A 25713-nucleotide genomic window follows, 5' to 3' on the forward strand; every position below is an offset into this window, starting at 1 on the left:
TTGTTACCTAGTGAGGAAGGCCGAGCACACTCTGCTCATGCTCAGAGGCACTCTTGTCCAGCTTGTTCCCATTTTCCTGGATTCTGGGGCTAAGCCTGACTCAAGAGAAGCACACGTTGGAGGTCTGTAGTGTCAAGTCAGGGGGACATTATATTTGGAGGCTGGCACACCAATATGTTAAAATGGGGGGGGGGGGGGGGTTGGCATGGGATTTTGAGCTGGTTTTGAGCAGGGCTGGCCTATAGATGCTGGTTGTGGGGGGGATTTGGGCAGAATTGGAAAATGTGTTATAAAGAATGCTGGGTTAAGTCCCAAATGATGGGTCTGGACTAAGGTTAGGTTAACTGATGTGGGGATTAGGGGTCTCCATGGGTCAGAAACAGAGGGGAACCTAGTTCTGTAGAGTGAGATATTGAGGTGCGGGGCAAGGTTGAAGGTTGGATATAAACTATGGATCAGGCACTCTGTTTGTGGGGCTCTTCTGGGGGGGGTCCTGAGAGTCAGTTGGGGGGCAGCAGAGTTTAAGAGTCCAGTTGGGTTGGAGGGTAGCAAGACATTGACAACAAGTAGCAGGTGGGGGAATGAAATAAATAATTAGATTTGTGCCGGGACAGGACAGGAGATTTTTTTGGGGGTGGGGGGGAGGGAGGGAAGTAGAGTGGAAGGATACCAGCAATTCTGAGGAGGGGTCTTCAAGTCAGGACTGAGGACCCCCAATTGTTGGGGGGACACCTTTTATACCAGGAGGGACGAATCTATTGGGATGGGGATTGAAGAGAGTTCAGAAAATTGGGGTGGGGGCTGGGGAGTCCTAGTCGAAGGCTTCTAGGGGTCCAGGACTGGGACAGTGGCACGGCTGGCGGGGGTTTCTGTGGGTCAGGGTTTGGTGGCAGACATTGTCGCAGTGCCAGGCAGAGGGGGGGTGGCGCTTTTCAGTTTTTTTGGGGTGGGGGTGGGGGGCTCTTATCTCTTCCTCTCCATTATTTCTCTCCCTCTGCTCAGACCACCCTGGCGGGAGGGGGGAGAGTGAGTAGTAGCTGAGAAAGACGAGGGAGGGAGGGAGGGGGGAGGATCAGACGAGCATCTCTGCAGAAGGAGCATCCCTGCATCTCTCTGTCGCTGGTCCTGCTGCGCTCCCGTCTTCCTTCTCGCCCTTTGCTTCTCTCTCTTTCTCTCCTTCTCTCTTCTCTTCTTCCTCCCTCCTCTTCCTCTCTCTTCCTCTCTCTTCCCCCCTTCCTTCTACATCTCTGTCTCGTTCCCTCCTTCCTTAACCCCTTTTCCCGGACTCCCAGCGACTCAGGTAGGTTCCCTTCACTTTTGGGGTTGGGGGGGTGGGAGGCAGAGGGAGAAGAAGGATAGAGGGGTGGAGCCCCCAGAGGGTACCCACAGGAAGAGGGGGGTGGCAAAATGTGGGGGTGGCGTGGGGGGACGGAGTGGGAGAGAACCCCACAACCCACCCCACTTCCCTACAAGAGCTCAGTTCCCCCCATCTTTATCCATTCTTTCCACAACCATGTTATATTATCATTAATAATATTATTATTTTGGGAGGGGGCTGTTTCTAGACCTGGCTCCAGCGCATGGGAGGAGCGCGGGAATCACTAATTGATAAAAAGGCAAAATATGTAGAATTCTATTTGCGGTGGGGAGGCGGTTCCATCCTGCACTTCTCCGTCCCTCCCACTTTCTCATTCCTTCTTTCCAGCCCCAGCTGTGTATATATATGTATGTGTGTGTGTTCTCCCCCCCCCCCAATTCCCGGGGGGAGTCGGGGATCAAAGTTTGATTAGGGACGTGACGGGAGCGAGGAGGGGGGAAAGCGATGGGGAGCCAGCGGCGCCCGCACTCATCCGTCCGCCGGGCTTTTTCGTTCCTTCGTTCCGGAGAGAATTCCGTATTGATTGTGACAAATGTTGTGGCTGGCGGGATTCCCGTCTGGGAGGGGAGGCTGGGACGGCGAGGGACCCCCCCCCCTCCCTTTCCCCAAACAGACGCGCTCTCCCCTTTCTCTCCCTCCTACTCTCTCTCTCTCTCTCTCTTTCCCCCTCACCCCCACCCCCCGTTTTCTCTTCCCCTCTTTCTTTCTTTCTGCCTGTCTCATTCCGCGATTCCGAGGCGCCTCATTAGGAATTTCACTCACGCAGCCCTGGGTTGTAAATCTACCCCGGGAGTGTTAAGACTGCAGCGCGGGGGAAAGGACTGCGGGGGGCATTGGGAGGCTGGAAAAAGAGAGGGGGGGACACCTGCTGGCATGACCAAGGGAAGGGGGGGGAGAGATGGAGATAAATCAGGACCCCCACCACCTCAGCCTCCCAACCCCACAAGGATTCCCAGGAGAGGGAGGGCTATGGTGAGGATTGCTGAAACCTGACCCACAGCCCTCACACCACAACCCCCCCCTCCACACACATACCCAGATCTGGAGAGACCCCCTACAAGGCATTTTATGACAGCCCCCCCTCCCCAGATTGATTTACGCATCAGCATAAGCTCACCCCCTCTTCAAGTGTCGTAGGTACTCCACAAGGGCTATGGGGTGGCTGTAGATTTGGGGTTGGCTCTGCCCTCAGCCTCCGCCCATTATGCCCGCCCCCTCTCCCCAATAATCCTGGTCCTCCCTCTGTATTCCTCAGTGCACCTTGGTCCTCCTCCTGACCCCACAGCCCCCAAAAGCTGCCCCCCTGATCTTTAAATGAATGCTATTCGTTCCTGGGTTACCTGTCGCCATGCACACTCCCAAAGGCCCCTTGACCTCTTCCATCCACGCCAAGCCCCTGGTGTTCTGGCCTCCCTCTTTCCATTGATGCTCCTCAGATTCAATTTCAGATCCGATTCCCTCTTCCCACAACCAGCAAATAAATAAATAAATCCCAGCTTGGATCCTGATCAGTACTTCCAGGTCTAACCATTTCGGACCTAACTCTGCCCCCACTCTACCCACTGAAACGTTAGGAACACACTGAATCGTAAAACTGGGGTGCAAGGGTGTCCCCCCCCATAAAAAGACCACCCTGTCCGACTGCACTTCAGAGGCCCAGCCACCCCCCAACATTATCTACACCCAGTGTGACTCTAACCAAATCCGCTTGTCAAAAAAACCAAAACCCACCCAATATCTTTTTGGACTTCTAGTTTCAGGGGGAATCTGCCCCCCCCATTCCAGGTCCATCATGGCCCCCTCCTCATTATATTTCCCTCCCCACAACTAAGGGCTGCATTACCCCCCCCCCCCCCCGCTTTCTCTTGGAGTCAATTTTCTGACGAGGCGAAATAAGATTTGCTGGGTTTATTCTCCCAGGGTCTGGGAATAACTAATCCTAAAAAATCCGCTTAGATTTGGGCAGGAGGGGAGGGGGGAGGGAGGAAAGAGACAGAGCCTGCCTGGAGGGGGAGAAGGAATAAATGAAGGAAGGGATGGGGTGGAGAGGGCTGGAAAGAAGGGCATCACTTGCAGGAGGAAGCAGGAGGGAATTAAAACAAACACAACCAGCGTTGGTCCCAGCTTAGGGCCTCATTCGGAGCCCCTGATTTACTTTAATGGCATCTAGGAAATCTGGGATACAAGATTTACAGTCACAGAGGCTACTGAAAATTGGCATTTAAACAGGGAAGTAATAAATGAGATACTTATATATGTCTCCCCCCCTTTTTTGTTTTTTGCATTAAAAAAATATGAAATGCAAGGACTTTTAAATCAGTGGGACCTAGTCTTTTAGGTTCATCTTTCCTTATGTCCTAGAAAAGCTGCCAACTTATTACCTTTTGTGCCTTTAACAGCAGTCTGATCTGAGGAGAAATTAGGCAGGGGAAAGCTTTTCTCATCTCCTGATCTCGATCCAGGGGAAAAAAAAACTTTCTGCAGGTTACGTTTCTGAGCAATGGGCTAACGTCAAAAGCACAGGAGCTGGGGAACAGGGAAGCAGTTGGCAACTCTCTGAAGGACCGGCAGGCAGAAAGCACACTATCTGTGGGTGTGCTGGCTCAAAATCATTTAACGGAGATGAGGAAGGTGTGTGTGTATATGTGTGTGTGTGTGTGTGTGTGGACATGATCAGTCTTTCAATCTGGATTAATTAATCCGGAATAAGTACCACCCCCTGATCCCACAATCACACTCCCTGGTGCCTATTAGAATCCACATTTCTGTGTTGTCTCCTTTTTTAAAAACAAAAACAAGCTGCTGCCTTAACACTTCCCAGATCTGTAGTAAGTTAAGCGAAAACAAGAATGTACATTTGATCGCGGAAACATAATAATTGCCTGTTTGCTGCTTTCTGGGCCACGTTCACAAAATTTGCAAGTGACAGATTCCAAACTAAAAGGTGCTGTCAGCATCCCTGTTAAACAAACAAAAATTTTGAATTATTACTGGGTCTTAATGCTTGAGATACTTTGGAGTGCTGGGATCCAGCCTTGGGATACGGGGAAATGATAAAAAGGCGGCATGTGCTCTGAGCATTGGCAGAGTGCCTTTCTCCTCAACCGTCATTAGCCACAACCAGCTATTGTACCCACAGAAGTTCAAACCTCCTAGCACATTTGAGCATGCGAGTGCCTTACTTATAACCCCGCAAAATGGGGATCATCTGTAGCTCACTGGCAGAGCGTTCGCTCCGCATGGAGGAAGTCCAAGGTTCGATCCCTGGTGTCTCCAGTTACATAATCATAATAAATTTAATAATAACAAGATGGTGGATCGTGGCCAGTCAGAGTAGGGTAAGCATGATAAAGTGGACAAATAAGTTTCATTCGGTATAAGGCCAGTTTCCTCAAATACATTGTCATACGCAAAATCGCTAATATTTATTCTGTATTGACTATTCTGTGATCCCTTTCTTCGAACATTGACACAGATAACAGCTGCCACTTCATATAAAAGCACGTTGAAAATAGTTTTTGGGGGGCGGGGGAATGTATGTGAAGAATACTGATGTTTGAACCACCCTAGATGTGTGAGCGAAAAGGGGGGTTGTGTTGCTATTTCTGTGTTTTCTTTCTATTTGTCCTGGGCTGGGCCAGATCAAAAGTCATCCCCTCAGGTGGCAGAACCAGGCCACAATTTGAGGGCTTGTCTTTTTGGGGCAATTTCCGTCCCAAACATTACCACCTCGGCGGTATAATTTTAGCGGCTTGGCCGCAGGAACTATGCGCCATTTTGGATCTGCCGGCCTGAATCTTGCCAGGCCTGGGCGGGAGAGAAGCAGCTTAGCTGTTTTGCCTCAGGTGGCTAAATATCTGAGGCTGGCTCTGGACATCGCACACATCTTGGGAAGCGTTCCAAAATTTATGAAACGGAAACTTTACAACGGTCTGCCTCTGCGCCTGTTTGACTGCCCAGATTTGTGGTTGGCCGATCAGCTTTTGGCTCCGTGGAGGGAGTTTAGATGTATTTGACTTGACCCACTTGTAAGCTAACGTTTTATTATTATTTTTTAATGTAGCTTGGGGTTGCTTTCGGACATCTGTCTTAAGATGCCGGTCTGAGGAAATGTAAAAAGTAGGAAACGAGCCTCCTTCAGCTTCCTAGCACGTTTATTTCATTAGCCACCTTTTTTTTTTGGTGGGAAATGGGTGCTGCTACCACGCACACCCCAGACGACCTTGAAGTGTGTGTGTTGTCGGAGCTAATTCTGACCTGTGGTAGCGACCTGCGAATGGTCATTACTCTGGGTTTGTTAGCCAAGGCTCAGGGAACAAGAAAGTGGCATCGGTGTGTCTTTTCATGTGCGACGGCAGATCCTCTGAGACCCTCTGGAGTTATTTATGTGATATAATCATAGAATCATGGAATTGGAAGAAAGGTGCGCGAGGGTCATCTAGTCCAACCCTCTGCGATGCAGGAATCTTTTGCCCGACATGGGACTCGAACCCATGACCCTGAGATTACGAGTCTCATGCTCTGCCGACTGAGCTAGGTGCCTGATAGGCAGGATACGTGCCTGCATGTGTGAATGCAACTAATGCAGGGCAAAGGAGTGAAGAGAGCCGGGTCTTTTCATTCAAATCACAGACAACGGGAAATTTGGAAGGGAGTAGGAAAGGAATCAAGTCCTACTTTTGTAAAGGTTCAAATGGATACCTGAGGCTGGCAACTGAATCGGGAACGCCGAGAGAAAAGCAAAGGGAGGAGATGTCGTTGTGGGACAGGGCAAGTTGCCTCCGGGAAAATGCGGTGCTGACAAGAAGCTTAGACCTGAGCTTTCGTCGCTTGCCGGCTTCTTGAGAAACCTGCAACGGTGAAAATCCTATCTCTCCCCACCTGCCCTCCCCAAGCTGGTTGCTCCACACTGAGCTGCTTTTGAAATTAGAAAGGGGGGCTTTTCCATCCTGCCTCTCCCCAGCCCTCAGATCTCTCAGATCTTAAATGCGCCTTCCTGTAATTTAAAATTGTTTCTTCTTATCCTTGCCCTCAGCAGATACGGCATACTCTCCGTCTTCTTTCTGACACCCTTTAAAAATACTTGGGAAGAAACCGCCGCTTCTTAGAGCAAGGGTTGCTGGTGGGGGAACCTGGGAGGCCCTCTGGGTTTTATGGCAAAAGGACTGTAGCTCCGCGCCAGAGCACTTTGTTTAAAATGCAGAAGTCCCAAAGTTCAACCCATTTCCTGGCACCCACCCCTGGCAAGTTTGAGCCAGGCCTCACCTGGTTTTAGGCCCGTGAAAGAGATCAGTCTCTGAAAGGAGCGATACTTCCCCTTTGCAGTCACACCCTTGTAGCCAGGAAGACACGGAGAGATTTTTGTGGCAACTCGCAGGCGAAGGGAGAGAACTCTGCACATGTTCAGAGGCCCTCCAGGGTCGAGTCTTTCACTCTTGAGTCTCCAATTGCAGGGAGGAGGAGACGACTTGGGGCTCCTCTGAGGGCAGGGAAGGAAACTTGAATTTGGTGCCTTGGAATGATAGGAGAAAAGAAAGCCACCTTGTGCTAGAGTCACACCACTGGTCTATCTAGTATTGCCTGCACTGACTGGCAGCATTTCTCCAAGGCTGCAGACAGGGGTCTCTCCCAGCCCTCCTCGGTGATGCCATCGGGGATTTCACCTGCCACCTTCTGCCTGCAAACCAGATTCTCTACCAGCACAGTCCCTTGGTGCCGATAATGCCAAGGCTGAAGGTTCAAATCCTTGCGTGGGGCAGCTGCATTGCAGGAGATTGGACTAGATGACCCACAGGGTCCCTTCCGACTCTACGATTCTATAATCTACATTACCAAAAGTGGCTGAGGGAGGCAGCGGCTGTTGGGTTCGTGCCTGAACCGAACAGGTTGCTTACAGGAGCACAGCGAGCTGCCTTACGTTGAGCCAGACCGTCGGCCCATCGAGTCCAGTTTTGCCTACACTGACTGGCAGCAGTGGCTCTCCAGGGTGTCAGGCAGGGAAACACCCCCAGGCTGGGATCGAACCTGGGAGCTTCTGCATGCAAAGCTGATGATCCGGCACTGAGCAACACAGCCTACATTGCCCAGGGCTGCACCCGGCTACTGAAAACGGGGGGGCCGAGGCCTGAGAGAGTGCATGCTCGGCAGGAGTAAAGCCCAGCCTTTTCCCTCCCTCTGCCCCCACCTCAAATTAAATCCGGGGCCGGCTGCTTCTTGAGGAAGCACCTGCTGGACACGCGTTCCCAGCCTCCGATTCCCCTCCCCCCCCTGCTCATTTCCTCGCTGTTTATCTTCATTTCCGATCAATAAGCAGAAGCCAAGTGACTGAATCAGTTGTCGCTCTGAATGAATTACAGCGATTAGGCCCCGGTATGATGAGGAGGAGGAGGGAGGAGGAACTGGGGACCAGATCTTCGTGCCAGTTTCAACAGAGGGCGCCACTGGAGGGCAAGGCGGGCGGGCGGGGGGGGGGTTAAAAAAAAAAGAAAAAGAAAAAATTTATTAACTGCATTTCTGGATCACGCTCGAAAGGTTAAAGCAGGTCAGGCCGCAGTTGGGCCCAACTGCCCCGCAGGTTAATTGGGTTGAACGAAGGCCTCGGAGGGAAACCGCTAACAAGGAAGGCGGCCGGGGGGGGGGGGGTGGGGGGGCTAAGAAAGGCAGAGAATGCAGATGCCGGCTGAGCGATAGAAATACAAAAGAGGTGGGGAGACCCGGGGCGCTTCCGGACGACCTGTGCATTGCGCATTTTGTCCTGATTCGTTCACGGGGAAGCGTTTGCCCCAGTTCGTCTGCGGGGAGGTTAGATGATGTTGCGCCGAAGCCGGTGTTACCCCGGCGCTTTCCGCATCGTGAAAAGTTGGATCTTTGGGGGGGGGGAAGTGGGTTTCTTATTTCTTTCTTTGTTAAATTTGTATACTGCCCTTCATTTGAAGATCTCAGGGCAGCTCATGGCAGGAAAAAATGCGCGCGCACACACACACACACACACACACACACACAGGGTTTTGAGTACAAGAGGGCCAGGACTGTAATCGTGCTGGTATGTGGTTGAATCCTGCTCGACAGCAGTGACAGTCTGGAAGCTCCCAGGTTGTGGAAGAAGGAGCGACAGAATTGAGGAAGGAAGGAAGGAAGGGTCTGTGGTGGAGCTCAGCCCTAGCACTGGTTGCCAATGGCAGAGCTTATCCCTAGAGGTTATGAAGCAAGAGCAAAACAAGGGCTCCCCTGAGCATCTCCCTTAAGAGCATAAGAAGACCTTGCTGGATCAGGCCACTGGTCTAGTCCAGCATCCTGATCTCACAGTGGCCAACCAGATGCCCCAGGGGGAAACCCAGAGGCAGGATTTGAGCACCAAAACACTCTCCGCCTCCTGAGATTCCCAGCAAGTGGTATTCAGAAGCATGCTGCAGAAGACAGCCGCTGTGGCTAGTAGCTGTTGATAGCCGGATCCTCCGTCGAATTTGCCCGATCCTCTTTTAAAGCTGTCTAAGTCGGTGGCTCTCCTCACCGCTTCCTGCGGGAGCGAGCGAGCGACTCCTGCAGGCTCCTGAGGTCAGAGAGTCTTCCCACGTCAAGGGATGAGGATGAGAGCTTCCAGGTCAGAGGATGCTCCTTCCAGGCAGATCTGGGTCCTGGCATCTGTCCCCCACCCTCTCGAAACCACGGACTCGGAAGGCAGGCAGGTAGCCAGGCAAAATATTGCAGAGGGTTAAGTGAAGAGGGTACCCCAACTGCCCTGCTATTATCCCCCTAGTGTGGTCAAGGGTCCTAGAAGAAAGCGGACAGGACCTCAGGGCTTCCTCGGGGGCCCAAGTCGATGACGGCAGAGGTTTTAAGCACAGAGGCAAACGTGGCTGAAATATTTTGCCGAGGAGCCATGAGTTTTTTCTGGCCCTGGCTGCTCCTGCCCATTTCCACCGCTAGATCCCACCGGGTAGGTTGTCGGGGGACGACGACAAATTAACTCCAGAGTGTAAGTATATATATATATATCCCTACACAAAACAGGACGAGGCGGTATCTCTGTCTCGTTCTGCCCTTCCTTGCAACTGCGTTTATCTCTCCGTCTGTCCATTTCTCGCTCCATCCATCATCTGTCCTCTCTCATCTGCAGGGCAGGCTGGGGAGCAGGACCTGAGGGGAATGTAGAACAGAGACACAAGGAGTGTGTGTGTGTGTGTTGTGTGTTGTGGGTGGGTGGGGGGGGTGCAGGGAGTGAGAACAAGAGGGAGAGAAGATGCAGGGAAGGAAGGAGAGAGGGAGGCACAGGCGGATGGATGCATAGATAAATAATCTGCACGGATGGATGGATGGATGGCTTAGATGAATAGTTAAGTGCTGTCTTTGGACAGGTTGGTGATGGGCAGGTGGATGGAGCGATGGGCATATTTGAAGATCTCTGTGGACGGATGGATGAATAGTGGGCGGGTGCTCGAGGAGATGGATGGGTGGTTTAAAGGGGAACGTGTGGGGAGAGGAGGAAGGGGGGAAAGGGTGGGTGCATGGGGGGGGGAAGGAACTTGGAGATGCGTGGATGGTCAGAACATTTCGCATCGGGGGTACACGTGCGGATGGCAGACTCTGGATGGTGGGCAACTAGATACTCCACGGGGAGGCCCTAGTGGTTTTGTGGGTTTGGAAAGATGGCTGCACCCAAGGGGTGCTTTGCGAATGATTCGGGGCTGGGGCTTCCCCCGACGGCAAAGAGGAGCGAACCCCACAGACTTAACCAACAAAACGGGTCTATTGCCTAAACAAACTGGGCGGCAGTTCTTCAGGGTTCCAGGCAGGACTCTCTCCCAGCTGTACCTGGAGACACCGGGACTTGAACCTGGGACCGCCCGCCTGCAATGCAGGTGTTCTCCCGCTGAGCTGTGGCCTCTTCTTCTTGACCTAGGGGCCCTCGTCGACCTCAGGGCTAGTCCAAGCCGTTTTGCTGCCTAGGGCCAAAGACAAGATGGCGCCCCCTCCCCTCCCCACTCCAGCTGAGCTGACTTCAGCGCCAGCAACGGAAATAGCATCCTCCTGTCACCCGAAGGCAGCAGACTATTTAGGGACACTGGGCTGGCCCATGTTCCCTGCACAGCTTGGTCCTCCAACAGAGAGCAACATGGAGGGGGCCTTCGGAAGGAAGCTCTAGAACAAGACTGAGTGTATGGGGGGGGGGCTCGTTTAATTTCACTGCACACAGGTCGTGTAGTGACAATAAAGGTTTATTATTATTATTATTATTATTAAGCAGAGGTGGCGGATCTCCTTTCTCCGCCCAATGATAGGGCCGGCCCTCTTCCTTCCCATTCATTCTTTCCCGTTCCTGAGTCAGACCCCAGAACTGTGTTTAGGCTGACAGCCTTGTCGGTTGATGTGACTTTCACAAGTACAGCTCACGTCACTCGGGATCCTGAAGCTAACAGGACTAGGTTGCAACTTAAACGTTAGGAATAAGTGCCGTTTGACAGTTCAGCTCACTCAGGAGGCGGTGGACTTTTCTTCATGGGAGGTTTTAAAGCAAAGGTTGGGTGGGCACCTGCCAAGGATTCTTCGGCTGTGATTCCTGCATTGCAGGGGGTTGGACTAGAGGACCTCAGTGGCCCCTTCCAACTGTACGATTCTATGATTTGTGGCAGGGACAGAAAGACCCAGAGTTTGAGATCCTAGGTCAGAAGTAGTACCCAGGAAGCTGCCTTATGCTGAGTCAGAGCAACTAGGCCAGTCTTGCTTGCACTGACTGGCAGCCGTTCTCTAGGGTTTCAGCCTCTCCCTACCTGGAGATGCTGGGGATTGAACCTGCAACCTTCTGCATGCAGAACAAATGCTCTGCCACTGAGCCGCGACCCATCTCCGTCATCACGCATAAGTAATATAACCTCCAGTGGGACCGATTTACCCAGTGCGGAACTGGCCTTCTGGTACCTATAATAGGTAAATCTTTCTCCATTAAATGAGCTTTTTCCTTCTCTCCACTGCTGGAAGCAGCTGAGTTTCACCTGTGGAGTAGTTTAGGAAAACCAAGGGTTGAGCCGAAGAACCCGCACACACCTGTGATACTGATTCTGTTCTTAGATTTCCCATTTCTGCCTTCAAATAATTTTAATGTTTACCGTGAACCGAGAGGTGGCCCTCCGAATGTTGTGGCACTGCGGTTCCCATCGTCCCTGATGGTGAGCCATACTAGCCACAAAATCTAGAGGGCCACAGGTTTCCCCAGTCCTGTTTTAAACTGCCCGGAGATTCCTAGCCGGGAGGTGGGTCCGCAAATATTGCAAATCAATAAGAACAGAGGATGCTGGGATGAGGTTCTCAGCTCACACGCCAGCCGAGCAGCATCCGCAGTGGAGCGCGAGCCCAAAGATTGCCTCTCGACTCGATCGTTTGCCGCGTCGGGCAGTGCCAGCCCAGAGTGTGCACCCAAAGACGTGCAGAGTGTGTCCCAGGCGGCTCCCTTGCCTTGGCTTCGCCATTCCCTGAAGACAGCCAGTGTGGTGTAGGGCTTAGAGTGTTGGACTAGGACCTGGGAGACCAGGGTTCGAATCCCTGGCAGACGGTTCCCCCAAAAAAGTCCAATTTGGAGCCCATTGGTTAGATCCAGTAGGAGGGCAGTTCTCTGCAGAAGGATTGCAGGCAACCAAGTTGGCCAGCTTGCCTTGGGAAGGGATCCGGGAGGCTAGGAGGGATTTGGGCTAGGTCCTGCTAATGGGTTGCAATGGGAAGACCTATAGGTCATTTGGGTACAGTGTTGGGGGCGTGTGTGGATGTGTCTCCTGGTCTACCTGTTATCAGTTATCATTCGTAGATCTGGTATCTGGTTCTCTTCGGAAGGCTGGGAAGGATTTTGGGTATCTCCCACCCATAGTTTGCAGTTGGCAGACCTGGGGATCTGACCTTGTGGGGTGACCTTGAGCTAGTCGCCACCCCTTAGGCTGACCCCCCACTCAAGACAGAAGTGTATACACCCCCATGGAAGGGAAGGTGGTTTGCAAATGCCATAATAAATAAAAAAAACTCTGGCCCAATCGGATGGGAATCGGAGAAGAGGCTGCCTAAGGAAGAGGAACAGTGTTCTTTTATGGATTATCTGAATGAATCAGCCGTTTATTTTGGACAGGGGTGGATGGCGATGTACGTGATTGGAAGGGTGCATGTGGCTGGCAATGATACCTAGTCTTTCTCTCTCTCTCTCTCCCCTTCTCTCTCTTCCCCCACCCTGCCCCCCATGCACTCAGATCCACCCAGATGGGGTAGCTGTTCCTTATGGGCATCACAGATGAGCAGCACCCCCCGCTGCAGGAGGACTGAACTGCGGGGCTGAGCGATGGCCAGTTTCCTCCAGCTCCTGCTGGCCTGGTTGGGAGGCTGCGGCTGTGCAGGCCGCCTCATGCCGCCCAGCCAGGGTGCCAGAGCCGGGTCCCTGCGGGGGAACGTGTCTCAGCGCTGGGAGCGCCCGCTGCTGAGGTCCCGTCGCAGCTGGGTCTGGAACCAGTTCTTCGTCATCGAGGAGTACGCTGGACCGGAGCCCGTCCTCATCGGGAGGGTGAGCTGCAGGATGGCTGGGCCCCACACTGGCCGGCGTGGAGGGCTGAGGAGGCAAAGAGGGGCAGTCTGGACCTATGGGGTGCAACCCTAACTTTTGCAGAAGGGTGGGTCCTAATTGGTGGGCCCACCAGACCTTGCGACAAGGTCTGCAAGGCTGGTTCAGTCAAGCTACCTGCCCTACATCATTTATGTGTGGGGCAGGTAAGAGTGAGACTCAGCCCAAAGGATGTTTTCTGGGCACAGCGGATCAGCGGACTGGAAGTGCCTGCAGTGCCGCATTCAACAGTGTGGAGTAGTGGTTAGAGTGCTGGACCTGAGTTCAAATTCCTGCTCAGCTATGAAGTCCACTTTGGGCCAGGCGCTAATCGACCCCACAGGGTTATTGTGAGGGGGGGGGAAATGGAGAGGGGGAGGTCTTTGGAGAAAAGGTGGGAACGCAATAAGATTTACTGCAGCCCAGCGCTATTTTCCACAGCGTTTTGAACTGGGCTTCTGAACTTCTGACAGAGACTTGTGGCCACGGATGAGGAATCTGCGGCCCTGCAGTTGTTGCCAGGACCCAGCTCCCGTCAGCCCCAGGCAGCGTGTCCAATGGTCAGGGATAATGGGATCTGGAGTCGCAGGCAACTTTTGGAGGGCCACAGGTCCCCCAATCCTCCTGGCTAAACCCCTTGAGGTTTTATTCCCCCTTTCAGGTTCCTGCCTCAGCCCTTCTCCTCTCTCCCTCATTCCTGGGACCCTCCTTCCCTAGGCCCTAACAGCCCACCCCAATATTGTGGAGTTTTGCATTTGGAAGCAAGCGCTCAGGCTTTTTTTTTTCAGAATTCTCATCTGCACAATGGCTTCCTGGAACGGACTCAGGGAAAATGATGTCTAAAAAAAACAAAACACACACACACACACACACACACACACACACATTCCCCCAGACAACCAGACTGAAAGCCATTTATTGCACACAGGATGCAGAAACAATATAATATTCATTTCTGACTGGCTTTCAGTCAAGAAGTCCCTGGCTCGAATGGCACCTGAGCTGTGAACTAATTTAGACACGCTGCATTTATCAACCTCAAAGCGCAGTGCGGGTCCCTCCACCATCCCCCAGTACAGTAATAAATGAGCAAGTTGGTCAGTGGAGGGGATGGGAGCTAGCGCAAGGCAAAAATCTCGCACCTGAAGATGTGGGCACACAAGATATATTGTACCTTGAACACTGGATTATTGTACATGAAAAAGCAGTCTTGCTTGTTAGGCCACCTCCGCCCCATTCTGTCAAAGTGTTATGATACCATTTTAAACAGGCATGGCTTCCCCAAGGAATTATGGGAACTGTAGGCGGTTACAGGGGCTACAATTCCCAGAGTTCCCGGGAAGAGAGATTGGTAGTTACGCCATTCTGAGAAATGTAGAAATAAGAGGTCTTCCGAACAATTCTCAGCACACAGCTCACAGGACTCTTTGGGAGAAGCCACGGCTGGTATAAAGTTTTATCATAGCACTTTAAACATAAGGTGTGAAAGCAGCTTTAGTAACCTTGGCCACCTGCCCAGCCCATCACTTTGATTGGAGGAAGTCAGCCAATGGCAGCCAGGGAATGCTTGGCATTAGGGCAGTTCAGCCAATCACCGCCAGCGGTTTCACTGCCGCTGCTGCTCCCACCACCACCCAATCCCTTACATTAGGACAGCCTTCACCGCCCTGGTGCCCTTGGGAGGTCTTGGACTACAACTCCCAGCAGCCCACCTGTTGTGTATGTTGTGATCTAGTTGAGATTCCCCCGTTGCAGGGGGTTGGACTAGATGACCCTCCGAGTCCCTCGGCTCCCATTAGCCTCAGCTGTGTTTGGCGGCTGTGCTCCAAAACTCATGGTTGGCGAAGGCTGTGTTAGGGTTATAGATTTATTATTATTATTATTATTATTATTATTATTATTATTATTATTATTATTATTATACTGAGTTCCATGTCTCTATTCTCTTTTTCCTCTCACAGCTTCACACCGATGTGGACCGGGGCGAGGGCCGCATCAAGTACGTCTTGACTGGAGAGGGGGCCGGCACGGTCTTCGTGATCGATGAGAAAACGGGCAACATCCACGTCACCAAAACCTTGGACCGGGAGGAGAAATCCCAGTATACGTTGCTGGCCCAGGCTGTGGATCGGGCCTCTAACCGGCCTTTGGAGCCGCCGTCTGAGTTCATCATCAAAGTACAAGACATCAACGACAACCCGCCGGTCTTCCTCCATGGCCCTTACCACGCGACTGTGCCCGAAATGAGCAACGTGGGTGAGTTCAGTGGCCTGGCTGACCCTTTGCAGAGTACCCTTTTTGATAAGATTTTATTGAGCCTTTTCCTAATGTAATTTAAAAAACCCCCGAATTTAAACCAAAACAGAAACGGGGGAAAAGAGGAAGGCAAATGCAACATCCTCTCTCACAGGTAGATCTTAACCCTTGTCTCACACAGGGAGAGGTGGGCCCTCCCAGCTCTCAGCTGGAACCTTCCCTTTCTTCTCCCTGTCTCCCACCCTGGGAGATCTTCTTCCCTTCCCTGCTGCTGCAGCTGGCGCTCTTTGGGCTGGAAGGGCAGAAGGCATGGAAAAACGACAGGAGGCAGAGCCCAAACATAAGGCCTCCTCCACGCCCTAAAGTGCTGCGATGCTGCTTCCCCCAAAGAATTCTGGGAGCTGTAGTTTGTTAAGAGTGCCGAGAGCTGTTAGGAGGCTCTTATTCCTCGCACAGAACTACAACCCCCAGATTTCCCTGGGAAGAGGCCTTGGGATCGGTAAACCACTCTGGGAAGTGTCACCCAATCTCAAACAGCTCCTCACCCACAATAATACAAAAACAGGACTCAACATGGACACTGGTACCAGAGCCTGCAATAAACCCAGATGCCAACTTTGCTGCCACATAAACCCGGATAACACCATTACTGGTCCCAACAACATCAAACACACCATCTCAGGACTATTTAATTGCTCATCTTCCAACATTGTGTATGCAATCAAATGCCAACAGTGCCCTTCAGCTCTCTATATTGGACAAACAGGCCAAACCCTACGCCAAAGGATAAATGGACATAAATCTGATATCAGGAATCACAAGACAGAGAAACCAGTAGGAGAACACTTCAATCTCCCAGGACATTCTATAAAAGATCTCAAAGTAGCTGTCTTAATACAAAGAAATTTCAGAAATAGACTGGAAAGAGAAGTGGCTGAATTGCAACTAATCACCAAACTTAAAACCATGGAGAAACCTGGTTTGAACAAAGACATTGGATTCTTATCTCATTATACATAACAAAGCCATCTTTAGCCATCTCACCCCTTGCCTTTCCCTGCAAGACTAATTGCAGCCGTTTAGAGTCGTCAACAGGTTTTCCACACTTATCAGCCTATCACCCATTCCCACCACCCTTCTGAGTTATACCCCTCCCCACTCCCCCACTATATTTAAGGATCTGGTGACTTCTGTTTCAGTGTATCTGAAGAAGTGTGCATGCACACGAAAGCTCATACCAGGAACAAACTCAGTTGGTCTCTAAGGTGCTACTAGAAAGAATTTTCGATTTTGTTTTGACTATGGCAGACCAACACGGCTACCCACCTGTAACTGGAACTCTGGGGGAGAGAGCCTTCTAACGACTCTCCTGACCCTTAGCAAACCAAAGTTCCCAGAATTCCTTCGGAGAAGCCATGACTGGTATCATAACACAGAGCTTGAGTCCTGCCGACACGAGTCCTTCCTGAGTCCTACAAGGGGCAACACAGAGAATTTGGAGGAATTGGAAGCTCACAGGCAGGGTCACCCTCTGGGCTGGATGTAAGAGCATGAACGGCTCAACGCCACTGCATGGCCAGGTGTGGGGTTGGCTTTGTGTAAATATGGCAGGCCATGCGCTGTTGCCTCCTGCAACTGGAACATTTCCATGCCTGGACCAGGGCACCCCTCCTTTTATTGTCTTCTTGCTTCCCCACACAAGAGAGGAGAGGAGCCACAGGACGGGAGAGGGCTGTTGCTCTCAAATCCTACTTGCCTGTACCCAACAGGCATCTGGTTGGCCACCGTGAGAACAGGATGCTGGCCTGATCCAGCAAAGTTCTTCTTACGTCCTTACGAAGGGAACTGGAGGAGGGAGGAGGAGTCTCAGCAATACCGGAGCCCAGTTCCTCCCCTTCCTGTTTCTTCCTGGGGGGGACTGGGGCGGGGCATTATGGAGAGAGATTGCCCATTCTGCTGGGCGCTCCAATTCCTCCTGCTCCAGAGAACACAGGCAAAGAGTTTGAGGTGAAATTGCGGGAGCTATTCTAGATGCCTGCTTGAGTCACCCAGATATCTTGGGTTGGCCCCGTGTGCTTTTAAGTGTGTGAATGGCATCCCCAGATGATGATTCAAATCAGAACCAAGCTTTGAAGCCACGTTGCATTCCTCACATGACATTATCACACCACTGATATGCTAGATTTCCTGCTGCACACCATGGCCACTAAAGTCCTGCAGGGCCTGACCCTCCCTGAGGCTGTTAGCCCTTGATAGCCCTCTCCTCCATGAATTGTCCAATCTTTTAAAGCTGTCTGAGTTGGTGGTCATCATTGCTTCTTGTGGGAGAGAGTTCCATAGTTTAACACTGCACGAAGAAGTCCTTTCTTTTATATATCCTGACTCTTCCATCATTCAGCATTCTTGGAGGTCCATGGGTTCCCATGTTCCACTTCTCTTCCGAATCAAAAGCCAGAAGTGCATGTTGACTTTTCGTATGTTAAGTGGGCGAACTGCCCAGCCTCAGATAAATCTACCCGCTCTGTGATTCTGTAGGAGTTGTTGATCTTGGCATGCCTCCTAACTGGAAGCAGGCGAGGCCTGCGACTCACAAAGGGAGGTAACGTGTAGCCTCTTCTCAGGGCAGGCAAATCCACTATGGCTGCGTACATGCTGTTCCTTTAAAGCACATCTGAATGACATTCTTTCCCCCAAAGAATTCTGGGCACTGTAGTTTCTTAAGGGTTGCTGGGAACTGTAGCTCTGTGAGGGGTGAGCTGCAGTTCCCAGAGTTCTTTGAGGGGAAAGAATGGGCTTTGGAGGCCAAGTGTGTGCACAGCCTGTGCCACTTTATTGGGCCTGATTGAATGCTCGAGTCACACCCCACGCTGACTCACAGCCGAAATTACCTATTCCCCTGCGGAGGCTGAGTAGAGTGAAACACGGCCAGGGTGGTGAATCATACAGAGACGCAGCAGGGAGCCTCCCTTTATGGGGTGAGTACTTTGGGAGGAGGGTGGAGACAGGTACTTTTGATGATTTAATAGTAACTTTTCAGGGTACCGGGATTGGGAATGACAGCAACCACGCTGCAGCCTGCCAGAGCTTTGCGTCTGCAAGCAGGACTCTTGCGAAGAGACTTTCTCATCTAGCATTCTGTTTGGAGATGCTGCTTTTTTATATTGTTATTTTGGCATTTTACAGTTTGCTCTTAATGGAGAATACATGTTTGGATTTTTATGGCTGTTTTAAGATGCTGTTTGCCAGTGTGGTGTAGTGGTTAAGAGTGGTAAACTCGTAATCTGGTGAACCGGGTTCACTTCCCCTCTCCTCCACATGCAGCTGCTGGGTGACCTTGGGCTAGTCACACTTCTCTGAAGTCTCTCAGCCTCACTCACCTCACAGAGTGTTTGTTGTGGGGGAGGAAGGGAAAGGAGAATGTTAGCCGCTTTGAGACTCCTTCGGATAGTGAAAAGCGGGATATCAAATCCAAACTCTTCTTCTTCTTCTTCTTCTTCTTCTTCTTCTTCTTCTTCTTCTTCTTCTTCTTCTTCCCGGGGGGGGGGGGGCTCTTTTGCCTGGCAGGTAGTACAGGTGGTCTTCCTTATTATATATATATTTTAAAAACTTATGCACGGTACCTAAGATGGCTTTCAGCATTTTCTCAACTGTGCCGGGTTCCTGCTTTTCAAACGCCTTACAACTTTGCCCTTCTTGACGGGCCTCCAACAAAATAGCAGCACTATGGCCAAGACGGAAACTACGTCACTGTGCCAAAAAGACCCTTCTTGAGCTCTGGCCCTTGAGCTGACCTGTGGACTCTCGCAACCAGCATCGTCAATAACCTGTGTGTGTTTGGTTTTTCTTTCCCCCCCCTGTTATTTCTGCCCCGTCTCTGCAGGTACGTCCGTGATTCAGGTGACGGCCCACGATGCGGACGACCCGGCCTACGGGAACAGTGCCAGGCTGGTCTATACGGTACTCGAGGGGTTGCCATTCTTCTCCGTCGACCCCCAGACGGGTACACAACGGGGAGGAGGGGGGCAGGTTTGGGGGGGGTGGAAGGGCGGTGGTACCATTGTTGCCCCATTGCGAAGGGAAGAATGGGGCAAGAGGCCATTGTCGTGTGCTCTTGGGGACTGGGGCAAGTTGTCGGATTTGTGATTTGCCGTGGAATGGCAGACTGGCTTGGAATCACAGAGATGGTCATCAAAGCTGATGACGGAGAAACCTCCTTCAACGGGGAGTGCGACACTCCCCTCCTTGCATTTTGGAACAACTGGCTATTAACAGGCCACTCTTTCTCAACTGGGCATTCTCCGGATGTTTTGAACTGCACATCCATGCCCGCTGGGGCTGGTGGGAATTTCAGTATTCAATATTTGGAGGTTGCCGGGTAGGGAAAGGCTGCAATAGGCCAAGTTTTAATGCTTGGGAATGATAAGAGCCCCTTACAGATGTTCTTTTTAATGGGCATTTGTTATTTCAACACTATGTGCACCTGCAAATATTTTGGGGTGGACGCCCTGCCTCGCTCCCAACCAGCGCATGCCCTGTAACGTCCTGCCGAAATCCTGTAGCTTTACATACCACCAATGCCCTATTAGGGGGGGGGGGTTAACCTCATTTTGTCGTATTGCTGCACAGGAGTTCATCTCCGGAAAGAAATAATGTGGAAACATTGGGGAAGCATCGCAGAATAACATAGGATGATGCGTGGACAGTCCAGTACAAATCCTTTACTGAGGCACTATTATTGCATCAGTGACGCATTGCAGAGTACACCTGTAACACACACCCCTCATAGACAGGCCTTCAAATCCAAGCCTATGCAAGTGTGTGTGTGCGCACGCCATAGGGGAGGTTTAAAGGTGCTGTCCTGAAGCCTCTGAGTTGCCCCCTTCTTCTCTGCAAGTCTATCCAACCACCAGTGGTTCATCTCACCAACCAAACCCTCCATCCATTTGTCCAGCTTCATGGTCACGCGAACAACAAGCTCTGAATCTGTTGGGACGGCCAACTGTCTTTACATTCATCCAGATCATAGTGCCTCTGCGCAGTGTCTCTGACCAGCCTCTGACCAGTGTAGGTGTGTGGCCCTGGGTGGCCATGACGTCTGCTCCATGTCATCTGCCTTGTGGCTGCAGTCAGCCATTTCAGCTCAGCAGCGATTTCAGCTTGTGGAAGCTAGCCGGAGCCGCATACCTAGCCTAGCATCCCATCCTCGTCGCCAGTGAAGTGTAGGTGGGTTCCCTCGAGGCAAGACACAGCGATAACAGCAAGAACCTTTATTGAACTACTGCTCCTGCCAACCTAGCAGTTCGAAAGCACGGCAAAGTGCAAGTAGATAAATAGGTACCACTCCAGCAGGAAGGTAAATGATGTTTCCGTGCGCTGCTCTGTTTCGCCAGAAGCAGCTTGGTCATGCTGGCCACATGACCCGGAAGCTGTACGCTGGCTCCCTCGGCCAGTAAAGTGAGATGAGCACCACAACCCCAGAGTCGTCCACGACTGGACCTAATGGTCCTTTACCTTTAACTGGGAAACAGGGGCAAAGCAATTGCTTATATACATTCCTGAAAGCCTGAGCCGCTCCCCCTCCCAACGTGATTGGCTGTCTAAACTTCCACGCTGCGAATCACGACTCAGAGTTCAAGGGCCAATGGCAGAGGCCCAAATCCCGAAATGTTCTGCAATTGGACAACATGTATCGAATCAGAACACAGGAGCTCAGAATCCTTAGTCCAGACCCAAGCTCAGGTGAACACAGACCACTGAATACATAACACTTCCTTCCCTTTAGGTGGAGCTAATTGAGATGATGGAAGGGAAATTTGCAGGGTGGGAATCGATCATCTATCTATCTATCTATCTATCTATCTATCTATCTATCTATCTATCTCTATCCTGGTCCTTCACCCACTGCTCCTTCTGCCACTCCCTCTCTGATACTTCTTCTTCCTCCTTCCTCCTGCGTTTTAGGTGTGATCCGGACAGCGACCCCCAACATGGACAGGGAAACCCAGCAAGAATTCCTTGTCGTGGTTCAGGCCAAGGACATGGGAGGGCATGCCGGGGGTCTCTCAGGAAGCACGACCGTCACTGTCACACTGAGCGACGTCAACGATAACCCACCTCGCTTCCCTCAGAGTAAGTTGGGAAAGGGTAGTCAGCATCAGACCTTGGTTCTTTCTATGGATACGACCATATTTTCATGCGCAGGGCAGGAAGGCTGGTGTGTGGGGGGGCTGTGGACAGGATATGCCTGCCACTTTATTGGGGGAACAGAGGATTTTAAAGGTTGACCAGAAACTTCAGATTTTAATAGAAAGCTGGGATTGGAGCTGCTTTTGCAAAGTACATAAAGCAAAGCAAAAAAGAAAGCAACAATTCCTAGCTCCCTAGCCACTTTTGCTATTCATTTCCATGTTAGCTTACTAAATTTGAGGTGCCAGATAGCTCAGAACTAAGGTCTTGCTAGTCGATTGAACATAACGTTAAATCTGAGCTGTCTACCAGCAAAACTGTCTCGGTTGGTTCTTAACTTTGTTCAGGAGAGGCAAGATGTTCCTGGTTTTGCAATCTAATTGGATGTTTTGTTTACGGTTTAGCCTCGGAGCCTAGCATATTAAACGTTTTTTAATGTAACCACACACAAAACTGCAAGGCGCGTGGAAACGCGGCTCGCGCGCTCACAAGGAAACCTGCAACACCCTCAGACGTTATGCTATCCTTGACGTTAACGATTGTTGAAAAATATGTAACAGGCGAACAAATACTGTAAATGTTTTAAGAGCGTGATTACGAATTAATGCAGGATGTTGCAGTGCCTTCCTTTCATATTCATGATGTGTGAAGTAGTAGGGGAGAAGGAAGATCAGGAAAGGAGGAGACTACATTTCTTGAATAATGAAATCCGGCCGGCCTGTTCATGGTAGTCCACTCACCCTTCCCCGCTTCTCATGCGGGGCAGAGGACTGAGCAGGGCTGCTTGGAGCACAGCAAGTTTGCGCACACTGTACCTTTAAAGCACATTCGAAGCACATTCCCCTCAAAGAATTCTGGGCGCTGTAGTTCGTTAAGGGCTGCTGGGAAGTGTAACTCGGTGTGGGGTAAACTGCGTTGCCCAGAATTCTTTGAGGGAGGGGAACGTGCTTCGAATGTGCTTTCAGGGTACAGTGTGTGCTGAACACAGACTGAATCAGTGGCTGCCACTTTGTAGTGTGTGGATGGAGGGTGGGGGGTTAAAATGACTCAAGTCAGAGGCGGCACATTGAACCAATGAATTCAAGTTACAGGAAAGGAGATTCCGACTCAACATCAGGAAGAGCTTTCTGACCATAAGAGCTGTTTGACAGCGGAACTCGGGAGGTTGCGGGCTCTCCTTCCTTGGAGGTTTTCAAGCAGAGGTTGGATGGCCATCTGTCATGGATGCTTCAGCTGAGATTGCAGGGGGTTGGACTAGATGGCCCCTGGGGGTCCCTTCCAACTCTACAATTCTGTGATTCCATGACTCTATGAATTGGGAAGTCTTCAACAGAATATGGCTGTGTACGCATGTGTAAAGCACATGCACACACATACAAAAATCTTGGGAACTGTAGTTTAAGGGTGCTGGGAAATGCAGCTCTGTGGGAAGTAAATTACAGTTACCAGGGACCTCTGAGGCAGGGAGGGATGTGTCCCCACATTCACTCTGAAAGGTTCGAGCAATCCTTAGGATTTAGGGTGTTGCAGATGCAAAGAGGTTGAGGGAACATTCTTTCACATGCGGTGGACTTGTAAAAGGGTAAATGAGTACTGGGAAATAATCCATAATGAATTGGGAAAAAAATTATGTTTAAAAGTACTCCCCTCCCCCAAAACAACAACGACAACCAGAGTCCTTTTTGTTGGGGATAATTCAGACTGAGATTCCCAGGTGTCAAAAAAAGGTTATTTATGCATGCTACTATTGCGGCCTGTGTTTTGTTAGCCCCAAAATGGAAAATGAGTGAGGTCCCAACTAAAGAAGAGTGGCAACTTAAGTTGACAGAATATGCGCAGCTTTCAGGCTTAACATATAGAATAAGAGAACAAGAAGAACACACGTTTAGAGAAGACTGGAAAACGCTTACTGAATATAAGGGAAATAATTGTGTGCATCTGAAAACGCTGGCAGCATTCAGATAAATTCAGCAGTGTAAATAAGTTTCGATGGATGCAATAATGGAATACTGAATGGTTTAGTTTTTGTAAAATGTGCGGGGATTTATGATATGCAAAATGAACCATGGAAAGAGAAGAAGGGAAGTCACTGATGTTTTAAGGATGTTTAAATGAGTATTTTAAACTGAAAAACAGAAAATTTAGATAGATAGATAGATAGATAGATAAATAGATAGATAGATAGATAGATTTAGGGGGACATAGAGGGAGAGGAGTGGGGAGGTCCTGCTGGTTAGCCCAAAGTCCTTGCTTTGTTGGCTGCGCCCATTCTCTCGCATACACAGGCCTGTTTCCCTGCACTTCCTTCCTTCCCACCCCCCAGGCTCCTACCAGTTTTCCGTGGTAGAGACTGCACCTCCTGGCTCTGCCGTGGGGCGGTTGCGAGCGCACGACCCCGACGAAGGGGAGAACGCTCTGCTGGCCTACAGCATTCTTGACGGAGGAGATGGAGCAGAAGCCTTTGCAATCCACACTGATGCGCTGGGACAGGATGGGATCATCACAGTGAAAAAGGTTGGTGGAGGCGCCCCCATTCTGGGGGTGGTGCCTTGGAATTAGGGGGGGGGCTGATCCTCCTTCCTTCCTCCCAGGGACCACCCCCTCCATTTGCCCCGCAGGCAGCAAAAGATGGGAGCTGTGGGTTCTGAAGGATTCAACAAGTTCATGGAGGGGAAGACCACTGATGATGATGATGGTGATGATTTTATTTATTGAATTTATATATCACCCTATACCCGGAGGTCTCAGGGCAGTTCACATAAAAGATCCCAATATATAAAATCAAAATAAGAACAAAAACGCCCGCCCCCCAAAAGAGCCACATTTTAAAAGGGTATATTACCGGTATGTCAATCGGGTCAACCAAAGGCCTGGTTAGAAAGGAACGCTTTTGCCTGGCGCCTAAAGGTGTGTAATGAAGGCGCCAGGCGAACTTCCCTGGGGAGAGCATTCCACAGACGGGGAGCCACTGCAGAGAAGGCCCCATTCTCTTGTTGCCACCCTCTGGACCTCTCGAGGAGGAGGCACACGAAGGAGGGCCTCAGAAGATGATCTCAGGGTCCGGGTCGGTTCATATGGAAAGAGGCGATTCTTGAGGTATTGAAGTCCTGAGCCAGCAGACCACTTTTATGTTCTGATGTCCTTTAAAGCAGCGGAATAAGTCCTAATGTGCCAGCAAATGTGGTCACCAACAGGCTGCTCAGGAAAGTGGGATTGATGAGACCTGGAACAGGCTAGATATGGCTACTAAACTGTCAGCCTGGACTGAACGATACTGAATACTCTGTAGACGACGACTGACAGAGGCCTTGCACTTTAGTTGTAGCTCCACGGCCTGCTCTCCTTATTTCCCTGACCCACGCTAAGAAGTGACCCTGACGTTCACTATTCTGCTTCCGCCACCATCCCCGCTGCCGTCTTTTGACATGGGTCTCCCCGTCCCATAGAGATCCCCCCCCTCTTTCCCTCCGGTTCCCCGCTCTAACTTGCCCAAACCCTCCCGCAGCCCCTCGACTTCGAATCGCGCCACTCGTACACCTTCCGCGTGGAAGCCACCAACACACTCATCGACCCCCAGTACATCCGCAAAGGCCCCTTCAAAGACATGGCCACCGTCCGCATCACGGTGGAGGACGCCGACGAGCCCCCGGCGTTCTCCCGCTCCGACTACCACCTCGCCGTCTACGAGAACAGCCCCCCGGGGACCCTGCTGGGCAAGGTGACAGCCGTGGACCTCGACTCCCCCAGCAGCGCCATCCGGTAACGGCAAGCGGGGGGCCGCAGGAGCAAGGGTGGGGTGGGGACTGCGCGGGTTAGCATCTGCGTGCCTTGTGTGTGAAAGTTACAGTTGCTCCGTTTGTGCCTGGTTGCCACGACAACCTGATGCCCCAGGTTCCCCCCATCTTCTAGATACTCCATCCTGCCGCACACAGACCCCGAGCGCTATTTCAGCATCAACCCTCAGGACGGGACGATCCTGACCTCTGTGCCTCTCGACCGGGAGCTCTTGCCCTGGCATAACATGACCGTGGTGGCAACGGAACTTGGTAAGGGACGGGGTGGGTTTGGGGAGGGCCAGGTGGGTGGCTCTGGGTGGAGAAGAGATGGCACGCGGTGGGTGGCGGGGTTTGGGATATTCATTTTACGGGTTGGATTCCCCCACCGACAGATACCGCAACAAATGCTTTTATTCCCCAGTGTGCAATATACACGCCTATTTCCCAATGGGCAAATATTTACTCACTGTCTCTCTCTCGCTCTCTTTCTCTCTCCGTGCATCGTTTTGCATGCGGCCGCCGCCGCCTGCTCGGGATGCACTTCCTCA

At 51.3% G+C, this 25713-nt stretch overlaps 1 protein-coding gene across 4 annotated transcripts in view; it reads left to right on the plus strand.

The window, feature by feature from the left end:
• The first annotated feature begins 1053 nt into the window (after window positions 1-1053).
• Window positions 1054-25713, plus strand: part of CDH24 (cadherin 24) — a 31105-nt gene continuing 6445 nt past the window's right edge. The window contains exons 1-8 of one of the 4 annotated variants that reach the window (XM_033169771.1): window positions 1054-1300; window positions 12604-12911; window positions 14909-15203; window positions 19084-19203; window positions 21165-21332; window positions 23713-23903; window positions 24895-25148; window positions 25281-25435. In XM_033169771.1, coding sequence (XP_033025662.1) covers window positions 12693-12911; window positions 14909-15203; window positions 19084-19203; window positions 21165-21332; window positions 23713-23903; window positions 24895-25148; window positions 25281-25435 — 1402 coding nt within the window. In that variant the 5' untranslated portion in view covers window positions 1054-1300; window positions 12604-12692. Of the gene's footprint in view, window positions 1301-5133; window positions 5407-7587; window positions 7748-12603; window positions 12912-14908; window positions 15204-19083; window positions 19204-21164; window positions 21333-23712; window positions 23904-24894; window positions 25149-25280; window positions 25436-25713 lie in introns of those variants that run through there. The other 3 variants (XM_033169774.1, XM_033169772.1, XM_033169773.1) reach the window with 3 other exon arrangements.

The sequence above is a fragment of the Lacerta agilis genome, chromosome 14 (assembly GCF_009819535.1).
Source record: "Lacerta agilis isolate rLacAgi1 chromosome 14, rLacAgi1.pri, whole genome shotgun sequence".
NCBI lineage: Eukaryota > Metazoa > Chordata > Lepidosauria > Squamata > Lacertidae > Lacerta > Lacerta agilis.